The 16,326-nt window shown below is 43.6% G+C and overlaps 1 protein-coding gene across 5 annotated transcripts in view; it reads right to left on the bottom strand.

Moving 5' to 3' along the window:
* Window positions 1–16,326, bottom strand: part of LOC108621635 (uncharacterized) — a 112,551-nt gene that overhangs the window by 21,808 nt on the left and 74,417 nt on the right. The window contains exons 3-4 of one of the 5 annotated variants that reach the window (XM_089462734.1): window positions 14,572–14,604; window positions 1,243–1,300 (exon numbers count right to left, since the gene is read on the bottom strand). In XM_089462734.1, the coding sequence (XP_089318860.1) occupies window positions 1,243–1,300; window positions 14,572–14,604 (91 nt within the window). Of the gene's footprint in view, window positions 1–1,242; window positions 1,301–1,768; window positions 5,309–14,571; window positions 14,605–16,326 lie in introns of those variants that run through there. The other 4 variants (XM_089462733.1, XM_089462736.1, XM_089462735.1 and 1 more) reach the window with 4 other exon arrangements.

Genomic DNA, 16,326 nt, shown 5'->3' with positions numbered 1-16,326 from the left:
CCATGCCACTTGGACTCGGATTCGGATTCGGATTCGGATTGGCATCGGCTCAGCCAATGACGCGCCTCAGCTGCCGGATAAGGCTGCAGGAGAGGGAGAGGGAGAGGGAGAGGGAGAGCGGCCGGGCCGACATTGTGTCACATTTATTCGCCAATTTACGGTCACTAATAGCAATAATGAATGCATTTTATCGGCCCATTCATAATGTGCTGAGACAATCGAAACACGGCGAGAATTACACAAATCGGGTAATTTCTGTGCGGCATCGAGTCAAGCAAAAACAAAAAACAAACTGAAAAACAAAAGCTCAGAGCGTTGCACTCGACCGTAGCCGACTGTGCAATACTCGTTAGCTGCCCACCCAATTATATTACACAAATTTATAGAGAGTCGAGCTGCAAATCCGATCTTGGCTCAAGGGATGTGACAAGATCTTACCAAACTCCAATTGGATAACTACGAGTATATAAATGTAGTTTATATGTTCTAGGGGACTCATGAGTAGGCATACAAAGCTAGTGGCCAGATATTCCCCTTTTGCTGCACGCACGAGCATCAGAACGAAATAAAACCTTCACTTTGAATCGCCTAAATGGACTGTAGCCCCCAGGCTAAAATGGAGCCGCGTCGACCATCTTTGCCGTTGATTACTTAAATGAAATTAGAAATGGTTGCAGCTGCCAAGTGAGCTCATGAAATTGAGAAACTGAGCACGCGGAGCGACTTATGAAAAGCTGGAGCCGAGATGAAATTTGAATAATACTTTTAATGCCTCTTCAAAATCATATTGATCACTCTAAGACGACGAAACTGAACCGCAGACTATAAGAGCGAGAGGGAGAGAGAGAGAGGGAGAGAGACAGAGCAGACCCGACGGAACGTTCGGTCCATTGCTTGTTTTACGGCCATGTTAATGGGGGCTTTAAAGCGGGATATTATTCGAGGATAAGCAAGAGCCCCAAGTCGCATAATTATGATCGATTCATGCGCAAAATGCCGTCGGACGGGATTAAATCATTATCGAATTATGTTTTACTCGCGTTTTTATTGGAGTAGACAAAGGGGTTTATGGGCTTTGGTAACTTGACTTTACACGGCCGTAAACAATGTTCATTTGAAATGCATCAAGGCTTTTATTTCCATCTTTTTGTCAGCAATCGCCCACAGATTTAATGCTAATATTTATGCTAATAAAAGTGTATGCATATATCTTTTATATAGTTAATAAATTTGTGTACCAACCCTGCGTGCTGTGAAGTGTATTTTTATAGTTATAATCCACAAGTTTCATGGGCTTGATCTGCAAACATTATAAAGCACAACACCAAGAAAAATAAAATTATAAATTGATTTAAAAATAGTTTTTCAAATGAAAAGCTGAAACGAGAAGAATGTTTACACTTTAATTAGTCATAGATGAAAGTAAATAAAATTGTTTAGTGCAATAATGCAATGTAAATAATGAGTTTTGTGTACTACAATATACTACACGATTAATAATAAATACTTTGTAAATTTACAATATCGAGGCAAAAGAAAAATCAATTTTTATTCCAAGTACCAATTTGTTTATGGAAGCTCAAGTCGGGAGAACGAGTGAGAGCCTCTGGAATTCATCTCTGGCCACTTGCCATTCTTTCACTCAAAAGTTTTCGCTCAGGCTTCGCGCATACACAGACAGGAACACAGACACAGCCAGAGGCAGCGGATTCTCTAGAGTCGCAGACGTCGAATTCCATTGCTCAGAGTCTTGCTCAGTCGTACGTACGCTTCGAAGTTGCGGCAAGTCTCCAAAGACTGGGCCGCTGACCAGCTGCAGTGGCGAGCGCAGTTGCGGTCGACGGCGACGCTGGCGCTGCCGCTGCCGTCGCGAGGGCGATGGTTGCGTCTTTGTTGTTGTTGCCATTGACTATAGCGGGCCTGCTCCCACCAAAATGGCCGCAGCAGTCGCATCTGTCTCCCTCGCACTCACGCGACGTCGCATCGCGCCGGCTCGCTCGCCTCGCCCGGCTATGGATTTTCAGTGCGGTACGACTAGCTGAGCAACGGCATTTGCTGCCGCACTGCCGTTGGCGCAACAGGGTGCACTATAGTTCTGCTGCTGCTGCTGCTGCTGCCACGCCCACGCTAGACGCTGGCCGACCCACCGGCTGGCTCCAGCTTGTGCAGTCGAGAATCGCGAAGCCGTGGGCCGCGTGCCGCATGCCGCAAGCCGCGAGCCGCTTGCGTCGCTTATCGCCCTTCATTGTTGTTTTTGCTAGCCATTGTTGTTGCTGTAATTGTTGTTGCTGTTGTTTCGCTGAATCTGTTATCAATTCAGCTGCGCACTGAGTCTGTGCTGCTGCTGCTGCTGCTGGGCACTTAACTCGACGCTTGGTAATTTCCAGTTGATTGGGTGCAGTTCTCGAGATTTTCGATATCATGTGCGAGCGAAATTTGCATCTTGACAGTGCCACAAAACGCAGGACGCATCTGACGCCAGGCGGGAGGCGCGAGGCGGGACGCAGGACACTCATTGTATGCACACATAACGGATAACGGCCAACTGGCAGCAGACAGAAACAGATGCTACTTCAGCTTCCATCAACTTGGCCCGATCCCCACTGCCATCTCGCCATCCAGTGCAAATCGTGTTCATTTCTCTGTGGCAAAAGTGAAAATGCAGTTCCGCATAATTTGATGCCGTTGGGGTGTGCACTTCTTCTTCTTCATCTCCTAGTGCTGCTTCTGCGGCTAATGTCTAATCCTTGCAGTCCTGCTGACTGGTGCCTGGTGCCTGGCGGTTCCGGCTCTTCTCTTGCCAGCAATTTCTCCTCTCTCTTGTCGCTCTGAGAGCTCTACTCATTCGTTGTCCTTTGTTTAAATTGCAGTTTTTTATGGCACTGCAATTAGGGGTTAGCCCTGCGAAGTATGCACACTCACACACACGTACACATGCGAGTAGGTAACATTTACTTACACAGTTGCAGTTGCAAGCTGTAAGGGTGGTCCGCACATTTACTTCGGGGTAGTTTATTATTATTATCTCTGCAATACAATTATCTCGAGGATATTATTGAAATGCATGTTCCCCTGCACACATCTATCTATGTATGTAGTTTAAAACAAAATCTTAAAGGAGTTTTTCATTTATTTTTGCTCTTCTATGTACTAAATTCTTAGAAGATACTTTGAAATGAGCATTATTAATAATATAACATATTGTTTAGTAAATAAGATTATAATTATATCTAATATTAATGATCTATCAATCATATACATATGTCCATAAGATATAGCAATCCTTCTTGTCAACCCAATAACAATTTTACAAGCGCCTTATTTTTTAGTATTTTTCTTATTACTATTATTATTATTACTATTATTATTAGTGCTAGAGTCAAGAAGCTCCTCTATTTGGGCACTATTTTCTAGAAATTTAATAAGAGGCTATTGCAAAATTTTATTATTTACAAACGATTTATGAAATTAGAAAGCCTATAATAAAATACCCAATTCTTTTAGCCCGGGCCCGGGCCAACGGTAAATAATTTCACGTTCTGACCGGTTCCCAGGCCGTGGCTGGGTCGGGCTGTTGGTTGGCTGGTTTGTTGGGTGCCTCTGTCCGGGTTTGGGTCTGGGTCTGGGTCTGGGTCTGGGTCCGGGTCAGAATGCTGCTGCGGATGAGCGTTGGGCGTTGCTCCATTGTGAAAGTATTTGCGCATTGTACAGAAAAGTCGTAAAAATTTGTGCTGTCTACGTACAAAGTGAATGGGAAAACTGGATTCTGTGGAAGAGGCTCCATTGGGGAGAGGATGAGTGCCAGGCAAATGCCAGCAAACAATTCTTGTAAATTTTACGAGCACAAATATAATTCAAATGGTCATTAATTGCAACAACTACAACAACAGAAGTCTGTATACATGTGTGCGTGTGTGTGGGAGAGGCCGAGGCATAAGGCAATAAGAGAAACGAAAATCTAAATGGGTCGCAGACGGCCTGAAAGTGCTCCATAAATGAATTGAAGACGCGCCGGCGATTGGCAACAACAACAACAATAAGAAGAACCAGAACAAAATCAACAGTGTCCGCGATGGGGGCAAGGTTATGTTATGTACTAGAGCAGAGCAAAAGCAAAAGCAAAAGGCAAACGAAAACGCAAAGCTGAAAGCTCCACTGCGAAAAAGCACAAAGCCAACGGACCAGCGGGCCAACAACAATAACAACAAAGTCTATGCAATAACAATGCGAGCAAGCACGTGGCCGGGAAATTTCTCAGCAGTTGCCGGCACACAGCAAGGGAAATTTCCCAATTTCGAATTTGCAATGCACGCAAAGTACCAGTTAGAGTAAACGGTTGTTAGTCGTCTAACTGTCATGCAGTTGACTCGAAAAGTACCAAACGTGGGACATTTGCCGAGGCGCTGCGCGCATGGATAGCATAGATACTCGCACACACGCATACACAAACACACGCAGCACGCTCACTACAAACACACATACACACACACATGAGGCGAGGCGGTCTACTACTAGGCACACAGATACACACAGATACTCCGTGCGGCCGTGGGGTAATATCTGTGAGATACGCACAGATACAGAAACGGGCGAAACCTCGGAGTTCGCGTGCGCGTCGCAGCCGGCGATGTCGACGTCGACGTCGTTGGCCGAGGCCGAGACAGAGGCCGTGGCAGAGCCAGAGGCAGAGGCAGAGGCAGAGCGACCAAGCGGCGCACAAGAAATCGTCGGGCGACGGCTTCAAATGAACGCAAAACGTTGAAAAGCAAACATCCGCCAAAAAAATAAACGTCCCAAAATTGCGGCAGCCAAGCATCAACTTCAAGTACTTTCCACTCACAGCTTGCTATATACATACCTACCTACATATATCTATCAATTTAATTGCTATAATGTTTTTCATAAGTAATATGTGTGCATCGAGAATCGAGTTCCCGTTCTGAAACATGTGCTATCTGTGCTGAGTTATTGTGAACTATTGAGTTATTGAGTTGAGAGGTTTGTGCTTTTGTTTACCGTTAAAGGCGTCGCGCAAAAACGAGTTTGCATTGCCAGCTGCAGCGGGAGTGAGAGTGTAAGAGAGCGAATGTGAATGTGTGTATGAGTGTGTATATATACGTATGTGTGTGAGCTTAAATAAGGCAGACATAAGTTACTGGTTCTATGGCGTGGCTTAATATTGCAGCTAATGAGAGTTTTGCTTATCATATATCCGCATTATTATCGATTGTAAATTGTGAATTCTGATTTTTGCACTTTTTCTCTTGCAGATCGAAGCACTTCAAGCGCCGCCCGTAATCATCGCATTGTCAGCTCGTCAGGTGAACGTCGCATGTCAAGGCCCTTTAAAAAATGGAAGCTCTGTTAAAGCACTGCCCCAAAAAAGTTGCGTGCGCTGCGTTGGTGTGTGTGTGAGTGTGTATGCGGGGTCTCGTTTGTCTGTCTGCGTGCCATTGACATTGACTTATGGCTCTCGCTGGGCTGGAGCGGGAGCGGGAGTGGGAGCGGGAGCGGGAAAGCCGGACAGCTGACGACTGGAGACTGACGGCAGACGATGGATGAGGGAAGCGGGACGACGGAGGAAGTACTGGGGTTTCATGTCGACCCTTTGACGAAAACTGTGGTTGAATTTTTTGCTTTATGCTTCGTTTAGTTTCTTGTTTTTCGGTTTCGCTTTCGCCTTCGCATTCGCATTCGCATTCTGGCTGGCTACGCACGTTTATGGTTTGTTTTGCTTCTGTCCGTCAGTTTGCAGCGACGACGTCACGCACACACATATACAAACAGCAAAGCTTCCAAAGTGCCTACGTGTAGCACACAAGAGCGAGGGAGAGCGAGAGAGAGTGCGAGATGGCAAAGACGAAGAAGAGAGAAGCAGAAAGAGAGATAAAAACATAGAGATGTTGATGCCATTTGTTTTCTATGGTAGCTAAGCGCTTTAGGCATTGCGAGCGAACAGAATGAATGTCTATGCGATGTGGGCTGTCGCGAGGAAGGGGAGAGGAGAGAGAGGAGCGTCTGTCTCCAACCGAGAATAGTATGATAATAACAATTATTTTTCATTTCTCTTTACCATTATTTATCTCTGCCTTTTTTCGTTGCGTATTTTATGCATTATTAGATAAGTCTATTTTTTGACATTGGGGCAGGTTAGGTTCTTTCATTGAAGACTGGGTTATTCTGTGGGCCCCTCGCAGATGGTGGAGAGAAACTGTTGATGTAAGCAGATGCCATAATTGGTGAGTTATACCTTGAGATGTCAAAAATCTTAATTAACATTCATAAATTGACTTGACCTACATTATTATATATGAACTCATATATATAGATATATCACTTCATTTCAATCTTACTTCAATAATATTTCATCAACTAGTAGCTCAAGTATTAGCATATAGAGAAATTCATACTTGAGAGGGTGCACCCTCAGCCTTTCCCCCTCCCCTTCCCCCTACGCCTTTTTGAAAACATGTTCGACGGCCAATGGGGCGTATGCGCGCCAAAATATGCGCGTGGCACGTCTACGAGTTGTGGTCTGCCGCCTGGATGCTGGATGCTGGATAATTGATGCTGCGATGTACGCTATGAAATCGCATTCAGCTGTGAGACAACTGGCCATTTGGCCATTCGGGCTGCCGGCAGAGATCGGCGGGTTTTCACACACGCATAAATCAATCGAATGGCAGCGGGTAGAGCGGACAGGGCGGTCAGAGGCAGCGGGACGAGGTCTAATCATGAGGTGCAGCCAGACGTACTTGCCACGGCGGCCATAAAGTTCAGTTTTACGACTGCGAACGCATAATTACGCACTCTCACACCTACGAGAGCGAGCAGGGCGGGTTTGAGCTGGGAAGGTGGATGCTTGGCAGATTTCTGATTTCCGCTTTTTGCAATTTGATTCGTTTCCCCAACCCCTGGGCCAGCGACAGATGCAGGCGTGAAATGTCATACGTGTGTGTCTGTGTGTGTGTATGTATCTCACATACATATGCGCGTAATATGTATATATGTGTATTTATGTATGTCGCCTGCTTCGCAATATGGCGGTGTCTGTCCGTCCCATTTTTCGCAAATTATCAAACGATAGTTCTGCTGCCTTCGGCGTGATTTTTGATGTGGATGGGAGCCGTGAGACTGCTGCCGATGGTGGTTTAGCCATCAGTAGGCAAGCCACAGAATTTGCATTTATGAGCAGCTGCCTGCCCCACGGTGCATTAAACTTAATAGCACGCGCTCGACAGAGCACAATGGGACTTCCAGACGGATGCAAATCTGACTGAATGAATAAATGAGTGGGCAAGTGGGCGAGTGGGCGAGCTAGCCTCTCCTCCCTCCTCCTGCTCTCCCACCCTCGCCCTCACTCACTCGTATGCATTGTTCTGCGAATGTTGCCCACGCGCTGCTTCAAATGGAAAATTGCTCAAAGACGGAGCAGAGACAGGTACGAGGAGGGCGATGTGGGCGTGCCAATGGCAATTCTAATTTGGCCATTCAAATTGCGAGGCAGACAAGACACAACACATTATGCACAAGACACAAGCAGGACAATCATGTCATTGTCTGCTGTCGCTGCTTCTTCTTCTACTTCAGCTGCTGCTGCTGCCGCTTCATGGCGCATAAATTGCACACTAATTGCGTCCATTTCTAAGTTTGCACTTGAAGTTTGCCACAGCTGTCGCTCACAGAGAGTGTCGAGCGACGTCCCCGTCTAACCCATTAAACTGAAATACAAATGCGGTGGCAATGCTCTGGGCACAAGTGTCGACTGCTGTCTCAGATTTAGCCCCAGCTTCGGCTTCTTGAGCTTGGATCGCCTGGCTCCCCCGTTGCCTGCAGTTAGACGCCTCAGTCTCGGCCCGCCCTATGTTTAGTTTGGGTGTGAAATCTAATTTGAAAAGTTTGTGTAGTCATTTTGATGCCGGCGCACACTCAGCAGCATATGCTACCCACCGCTTGCTTGGGTTTTCTTTTCTAATTTTGTTTGCAAGTCGTTGACGCAATATTGGCCAGCATCCGCCCGAATCCCGAATCCCGAATCCCGACTATGGCATCTGCAGCCACTCCCTCTACACACGCAGAGAACCGCAAACACATTCGCCTTGTACCCACTGAAGGCTCCAAAATTTAAATTACTTTGATAGCAAACGAACGAATTTGGACTGCGGTGCAGCTGTACTCGGTTATGAGTGCCACTCAGTGCGGTCCATTGGATTAGATTGGAGGTTGGCGAAATTAAATGACAGATCCTTGGCATGAAATATAAATGTTTCTCCTCTCAATTAAATGGAGCTCAGTTTGAGGCAACGCAAGTTCGGTGAACGCAGTTTGGCATTCGCCATTTGCCGTTTGCCATTTGCCATTTGCCATTTGCATCCAAAGTCAGTCGGAGGTGAAACTAATTTAAAAACTAAATTTAACTTCAATCATCAAGACATAATCCCCAATGAGTGATAAAAAAAGAGAGAAATAAAAAATGTACGCGCAGTCTCCTCGCCCGGGAGGAAGAAGGCGAAATCCAAATGCAGAAAATAATTGAGAGGAGAGAGAAAAAAAAAAGAAAGAAACTCATTTGGAAACTACGCCCCAAAGACAGGAAGACAGCCACAGAGGTAAAAAGTGCAGAATCAAGCAGCAGCGTGACTCTGAGAGGGGCGGGGAGACTTTTGAATCGATTCGAATCGGGCGCAGGGTGTGGCTGCGGTTAAACTGCTCGCCCAGCGAGGAAACAATCAACTGAAAAGCGCTGATGGCCTCCATGGGGTAGCAGGTGGCAAGGGAAGGGCGAGCCAGTTTAATAGAAGCTGGTGCTGGGGGTGGGGTGGTTGGGGTTGGTTGGATGCCCTGTGGTATGCGGCTGCTGCCAACAATGGCGCAATGGCGTCTGTAATTTCGAGCAATTGTTTCCCCCGTTTATGTCGTCTTTGTCTGTCCTCTGTCGTTTGGCATTTGGCGTCTCAGTTTCAGTTTTGCGCACTGGCTGAGCGAAGCGTGCAAATTTCAAAAGCTGTTGCAGCTCCAACACCTCCCAGCGGTTGGCCATAAGTAGCGTTTAGCACACCTTGGCAAGCGTGCCCAGCCATTGCCATAAAGTCACGTTCCATTATGCCGTGCGATTTCCAAGGCAAAAGATTTTCATACAGTGGCCAAAAGATTCCGTTTCTATCTCTATCTCCATTTCCATCTCCTGCTCCAGCTCCTGCTTCGGCTGGGTTATGCTGGGAAGCGTATCCGTGCACGGCTCGTTGCGTTTACAAATTGTCGCACATTCTTAAAGGTGGGCAACGCCAGCCGCAGCCCCACGCCCCAATTCCTTACATTCAGGGATAAAACCGCCCTTGACGCTCATTATGCGGATCCCGCCTGACTATATGTCCATTTGTCAGTCCGTTCCCACAGACATTTTTGGTTTTCGTTTTGTTCCTGCATCGCTTAGACGAGCGTTTTTGCATTGGAATTTGCTTTGCCAAATGCCGCCATTTAGGGTTGTGCCAATAAAAAAATGATATTTATGGCTGTAACGGCCGTTTTGTGTGTGTACGCCTGCCCCACCCTTGCGAGCGACCACCCCTATTATATAGGGGGCGAAAGAAGTCGTGCACACAGACATCCTTACATAGGCCTGGCTACGATGGCTCGAGCTCCTGCTGATGCTAGCAAAAATTACTCCACTTCTCTATTCACCATTACTTGAATTCAGCTATATAGAAGCAGATATAGTGATAGGTGGAAATAATTCATCTACATGGTAAAGCCTGACAGTTAGTCGATTAATATCTAGCGATAGCTGGAATTTATAGCGATGGAATGGGACAGAAATGTGAGCAAAAAAGATCTGTTGCTGTAACTACGAAAGGTGAACCGATTAATAGTGTGGTAAACAATGGATTTATTTAATGAGTTTTCATATTCGTTACGTACTAAGATCTTCCAATAAAACATAGGAATTGTTTAACCGAATTCATCAACAAGAACAAATCTATTTTTATTGAAGAACATTCAAATAGATTTAATACAACAAAAGTAGTCAACAATAAAATTAAAATAAGCTGATATTAAGAAATTAAAATAAATGAAAATAAATAAATAATAAATCAAAATAATAAATTAAAGAATAATACAAATAAATAAAATACATATTAAATATAAATACAGATTAAAATAAAATAGATTTCAAATAATCTTATAATGTGTGTCCCAATAATCCTAATAATCCATTTATATTAGATCCCACTAAAATGAAAAATTAATTAATTTAATACATGTAAATGTCGGGAAAATGGAATAAATTGTACATCGTAGCTCCACACTGAACACTTTCCGTATACATATATATTTATATATGATATTTTTGTAAAATCACTTCACACTCAAACACTCGCAGCGGGTATCTTCTAGTTGTCCTAGCTTTATAGGGAAAGGGAATCGGATCCTATTGTTGGCATTTATAGAACATCTGCGTATCATTCGCCTTTTTTCAGTTGCGCCTTCCTTGCTTTCGCCCACTGTACCTGGGGGTTGGACCTTGTTGCTGAACACACAAATGAAATCTCACAAGCATAACGAGCTCGTGACTCCAAGCCAGCAAGGGTTGGGAGTTAGAAGTGGCTTGCTCTGCTACACACACATACATATGTATACATATATATGTATGTAGAGAAAATATGGCACGTACTCCTCGAGAGCCATAAGTTTACGTTTTATATCGGGCAAACTGTGCAATATTATAAATTTTGAATTTTATCTTAGGCATTAGATTGCCAGAGAGTTTGGCTGGCTGGCTGGCTGGCTGACTGGCTGCTGGCTGGGACACTTGTATCGTCTACATTGGGTGTGTGTTTGCCATCTTGGATTAAATGGAAGGACGTGCGGGCTGCTGGGCATGGCCTCCTCGACTCGGGGCTGTGTGTTGTTTAGTGCCAGTTCCAACAAAGGGTGATTATCGCGATTGGCAAAATAGTTGCGTGGGCGTTAGCTGGGAGTCGAAGCTTACCGCAAGGCAGGCGGCAGTAACTTGCTTAATTTATAGTGTTTAATCTGGAGCTCTCTCGAGTCTCCTTCTGTCTGTGCTGTCTTCTCATTCGCAGGATCCAGGTGAGGCAGTGAGCTGCATATGCAAAGCGATGTCCGCAAGACCGACAAGTGGTAGACGGGTCTTATCTAAATCATATGCTAGACTCTCGCCGGGTGCTTATCAGCAACCACCAAACTGCATCGAAGGACATGTGACGACAGCGACAACAGGCCGGAAACGTTGTCTCTCTTCTATCTTTAATTTAGCTGAGTTCAAGGGGAAAACAGACAGCGATGCACGACACGGCACGACACGGCACGACACGCGAACACGAGGACACGAGCCGGGTACGAAGTAGGAAACGACAATTGCGGAAACTCAACGCTTAGTTTTTCCTGCCGGCAACTCAGTTGCGGCCGTGCAATCGTCGGGTCAACAACGTCGGTAGCTGCCCATGCAGACGGCGATTCGAGATTTTACACTTTTCAGGAGCGATTTGTTGAGCCTGTGCAACTTCGTATACGTATACTGAATGTATCCTGAGTGTATCCTATCCGGTATACCTTCAGTATACGTAACACGAGGAAACACCAGCAACGCGGGATGTGTGAAAACTTCAATAGCCATTTAATCGAAAAGCGACTTTCTTATCATTCACGTGAACTACTTATATTAGTTATATTAATTTTATACACGCTATGACTATTGCACGCTAAATAAATACAACTCTTTTCACTCAAGTGACTTCCAAATGTGTTTTCATTTATTCATTCCCTCTCATCTTGGAGTCGTGGAGCACTTTTCCGGCACTCTTGAGCAACCTGTTGATGGACGCGTCACTTTGATGGCCGAACACAGATGACAAAGCCGGAACAGCTGATTGGAAGCACTGACGGGTACTCGGATGTCGACGCGGATTATAAAATTTGATTGAAGCTGTTATCATAGTCAATTAACATTATGAATGCTTATACCAAAAAGAATAATGTAATATTAGTTAAATTAAAAATATTTGTATTTTCATTTGTTGTAATAAAATTGTAGAAACTGAAAAAAAAACGCAATATAGTTAATATAATAATAAATGAAACATATACGGCCAAAAAAATTCAATTTTATTAATTATCATACAGATGGGTGTAGGTACAGATGGGTGTATGGCTTTAGATAGACTGATAGATATGGATATATGTATGTATGTATACTCTCTATATGTATATATACATACAACAACCCTTCTTAACAACTCGTACGAATGTAACATAAGGAACAGTCCTACCTATTATTTTGAAAATACTTTTATTTTGAAAATACTTTTATCATCGTGAATATGCTGCAATATGGAATGAAATGCCTAGTCCAATTAGATAGAATAGCATAAACGAGGAGCCAATCTGAACTAAGTTGATACTAGAGCTCAGTGTATATGTATATAGATAAAATAAAATAATGCATAAGCCGTAAAAGGCGATCTCGTATCATCTCTATATAGAGATCCCTACAAGTATTACACCAGAATCGTAAACGAATTCTATTTTGTATAGAGGGTAAACTGAAAATGCACCACAGCGCTGTAGGCGACAGTTTCTGTAACATGCATAGCGCCATCTGTTGCGTAAGACGCGTACTTCGGTTTTGTGTGCGTTTTCAGCGTATACGCAAAATCTAATATACGTAAATAGGGGATGGAAACGATTCTTATCAGACCGAATCGAGTAAGGATGATAAATAAAATTGGAAAACTCAATTCTTCGATCGAAGTCAATGGACATGAAACTCTTCAATATCAAAAGATGCATTAACATATGTATATTCATTTTAGAAATTCAACTTCATCCAAATGGCAGGCTGATCGTGCTCAGAAGCCATTGAACTGCAGCAGGGAAGGCACTGGGCAAGGGGGGAGCGCGGTATGAGGAGAACCAAAACCAGCAACCAGGCAGAGACCAGAGATATCGAAAGGCAAACCTACTTGACAACGCCTAAGGCAACAACATCAACAAAGACAACTACAACAACCACAACAAGAACCACAGCAACAACAGCAACAGCAAAAACGCCAAATGAATTTATGAACATGCGGCGTTTCTGTATCGCTCGCCCGGCCCGTCAACTTCCCTATCTCCGTCCTCTTCCCCCTGCCCGACGAAATGCAGTCGGTTGCCATGGCAACAATGGCCGCGGCGAAGGAGCGCACAAAGAGCACGCAAAGAACATTTAATTCGGCCATATTTGATTTTGGAAATGCTCAAATTGTTGTTGCTGTCACTGCCACAGCTACGGCATCTCGTTCCCGTTCACGCTCTCTCGTTCTCTCTCGCTCTGGCCCTCCTTGCTGTGGCTCGGCTCTGCTCAGGGTGGGTTTTTCGACCGGGCATTCACAGTGCGATTGCTCGGCACTTGCTGCTGGGATCTTTCGATTTGGTATCTGTTTTCCATATTCCATTATTGGCGTTGGGCTGGAGCTGCTTTTGTCCGATTGTGCTATACACACAGCACATGATTCGGAAAGTATAAATAGTATGCTTTCCTACAACAAATAATATGCACAAATACATTTTCCACATTTTCTTGAAATGCCTGGGCAGTCTCTTGGCACACAGCTCCCACAGTGCCACAGCCAAACAAACAGCCAAACAAGAGAAACTTCGAGGCGAGTTTTATGATGGTTTAACGATTTGGCAATTAAGAAACTGTGCGCTAAACACGTCTTTAAAAACAAATAAATCACCTCTCTATTGTCCGCTAACCTTTTCAGATTCATATCTTATACGCATAGAATCTGATATGCTTACTCGGGCGGGGGTAATTAATATTCATCGGAGGCTTATGCTCATAAACTGCTATCGATTAACTATTAAATGGACGATTTACAATCGCTGATAATAATATCGTGGTTCCTCAAATTAGAATTCGCACTGGGTTGGGCCAGTCAACAATATGTTCAAACCATGTGCTTGATTGCGTATCCGACCATTGCATACCCTACACATTATGCTATGGTATTGTATTTGTTCAAGTATAAAACATCTAAATTTTAAAACTTGAATCTATTATAATGCTAGACCTCCACTAAAAATTGACAATAATTTTAAAAAGTTATGACGGATATGATAGACTAAAGTGAGCGCGATCAAAGAATGGATATGAAATGTGACTAGCAAGCTTAAACAAGACTATTTAATAACTATTTATGAATTATGTTCATAGATCCAATTGTATTATGGATACTGCCAGACCTGCTTTGGCACATTAAAGCATATTATTATGAATATTTTTTTGGCTATACAATAAACAGCAGAAGCTACTTTACTCAATGAGCCACACTGGGAATCCCTATGAGATTGTTGTACGTTTTTATTCAATTTTATTTGCCATGGCATAGAATAGTTTGTATAATTGTATAATTGTAAAAATAACAAACCTAAAAAAATACAAATTAAGGCAGTTATTTCGGAGTCTGAAACTTGACAGCATACTAAAGCATTCTGAATCAAAACTTCTTTCTATATCTAATATAATCCATAGAATATTTAATCTAAGATTTGAACTTATCTTACTTTTGTTTTTGTTATCCATATGCAAATCCAAATCTGTAAAAAGAGAGAAAAGACATTAAAAATGTTTGGTAAAGAATTGAAAGAGTTTTAATATGATATAATCTCTGTATAATTTGGCTTCTTCAACTTCCACTCAGAATTGAATAAACGCATTACATAAAAAAGCTGAGATATCTCCTTGTATCAAAAGCAAAACATAATATTCAGTCGCGGTAAATTATAAATTAATTTATGTTCGTATACATACATATTTATATATGTGTATATTTGTTTGTCTTATATATTATATTATTTGCTAAATATATATATATGTCGTAAACATAATAATATATTTTATGCTAAACGTGCAGGCAAACGATCAATTGCTCAAGCTCGAGTCTGGGAGACATGGCATCGAGCTGGCCAGCTTTGCAATTGAGTTTTGTTGAATACATTTGTCGACTGCAAATGGGATTTGGTCTCCGGCGCGGGCGCGAGAGAGCCGAGGGCGGAGGCGAGGGTAAGTCAGTGGTCAGATAGCCCCGTCAATCAATTCCCCAGCCCGAAGGCGGAATCGTGTGTGCAACTGCAATAAATTACAGGCCAACTTGACAGGCAACATTTTAAATTCCTGTGGACGACCTCCTGTCAGAAGACATCAGCAGCAAGTGTCTGGATGCGTCACGAATGATATACGATGAATGTATGTGCACGAATATGAAATGTATATTCATTCATACAAATGCACGCATGTGTGTCTGTGTGTGTGTGTGTGCTCGAGTGGGCAAGTATGTGTGTGTGCTACATGTGTGCGACATTCCCGAGTCTCGTCGAAATAGCTTTGTGGGCACAGCCAGAAAAATCTATGTGGCCCATTTGGCGACCTCGAAACCGTAATGCGCCGTTTAATGTTCCCTTAAAGACTATTAAGTCAACTCCTCGGGCAACTATGTGTCTCCTGCGCAGAGGCAGGGGCAGGGGTAGGGGCAGGGCCAGGGACAGCCATTCAATGTGCAATTAAAGCGCACAATTCCAACTCTTTGACGAACGGCGCGCCGAGAGGAAACGAGTGAGCACAAAGCAGCCCAGGATGGTTTTTTATTTTTTAGATTTCAAATATATTTGTCGGACTGCCGCAAAAACAACAACAGCTGACGTAAAACGCGGAACGGCAAGCGGCCATTAAAACTACTTTATGATCTCTCGAAAAGCGAAAGCGAGAGTCGCGCCTACGTCTCCAGAGCAGACAGACAGAACGAAGGCAGTTCATTCTAGAGTCAGGCTGAGTTGCAGCCAACTGCACAATACTTGCTCACGATTGAGAAACAGTTAAGGCCAATTACCAATGCTAGTTCTTAGCCAAATAGTAGAAGAGCGCGAGAGCCTTTAGAGGACTCTAACTGGGATACACACTCGCAGCTGCGGGAATTAATCGGCCTACTTCTCTAGAAGCATTCAGATTGCATGACACTAATATACTCCTTTCACATCGTGAGCAAGTATTCGAAGCAGAAGGATTAATATTTTTATAGGGCACTTTTCTGGTCGATAGCTGAAATTTGCAACAAATTGTTTTACGATCGGACAAGCCCGTAAAATCTGCAGCAGAAGATGTGCGTTTCACTAGAAATGACGTAGACTTCATCAGGAACATGAATAAAGTGTGGTGCACAAGCATGAAGTGAATTTGCAAAGATTTTTATTTTGATTTGAGGCAGTTTGAAGTGAACTATAAACAGCAAACCAATGGAATAAATATTTAGTTTAAATAATATT

Source organism: Drosophila arizonae, chromosome 2, assembly GCF_054131065.1.
Source record: "Drosophila arizonae isolate 15081-1271.41 chromosome 2, UAZ_ARI_1.0, whole genome shotgun sequence".
NCBI classification, from domain to species: domain Eukaryota; kingdom Metazoa; phylum Arthropoda; class Insecta; order Diptera; family Drosophilidae; genus Drosophila; species Drosophila arizonae.
This window is presented reverse-complemented; position numbering and strand designations above follow the sequence as displayed.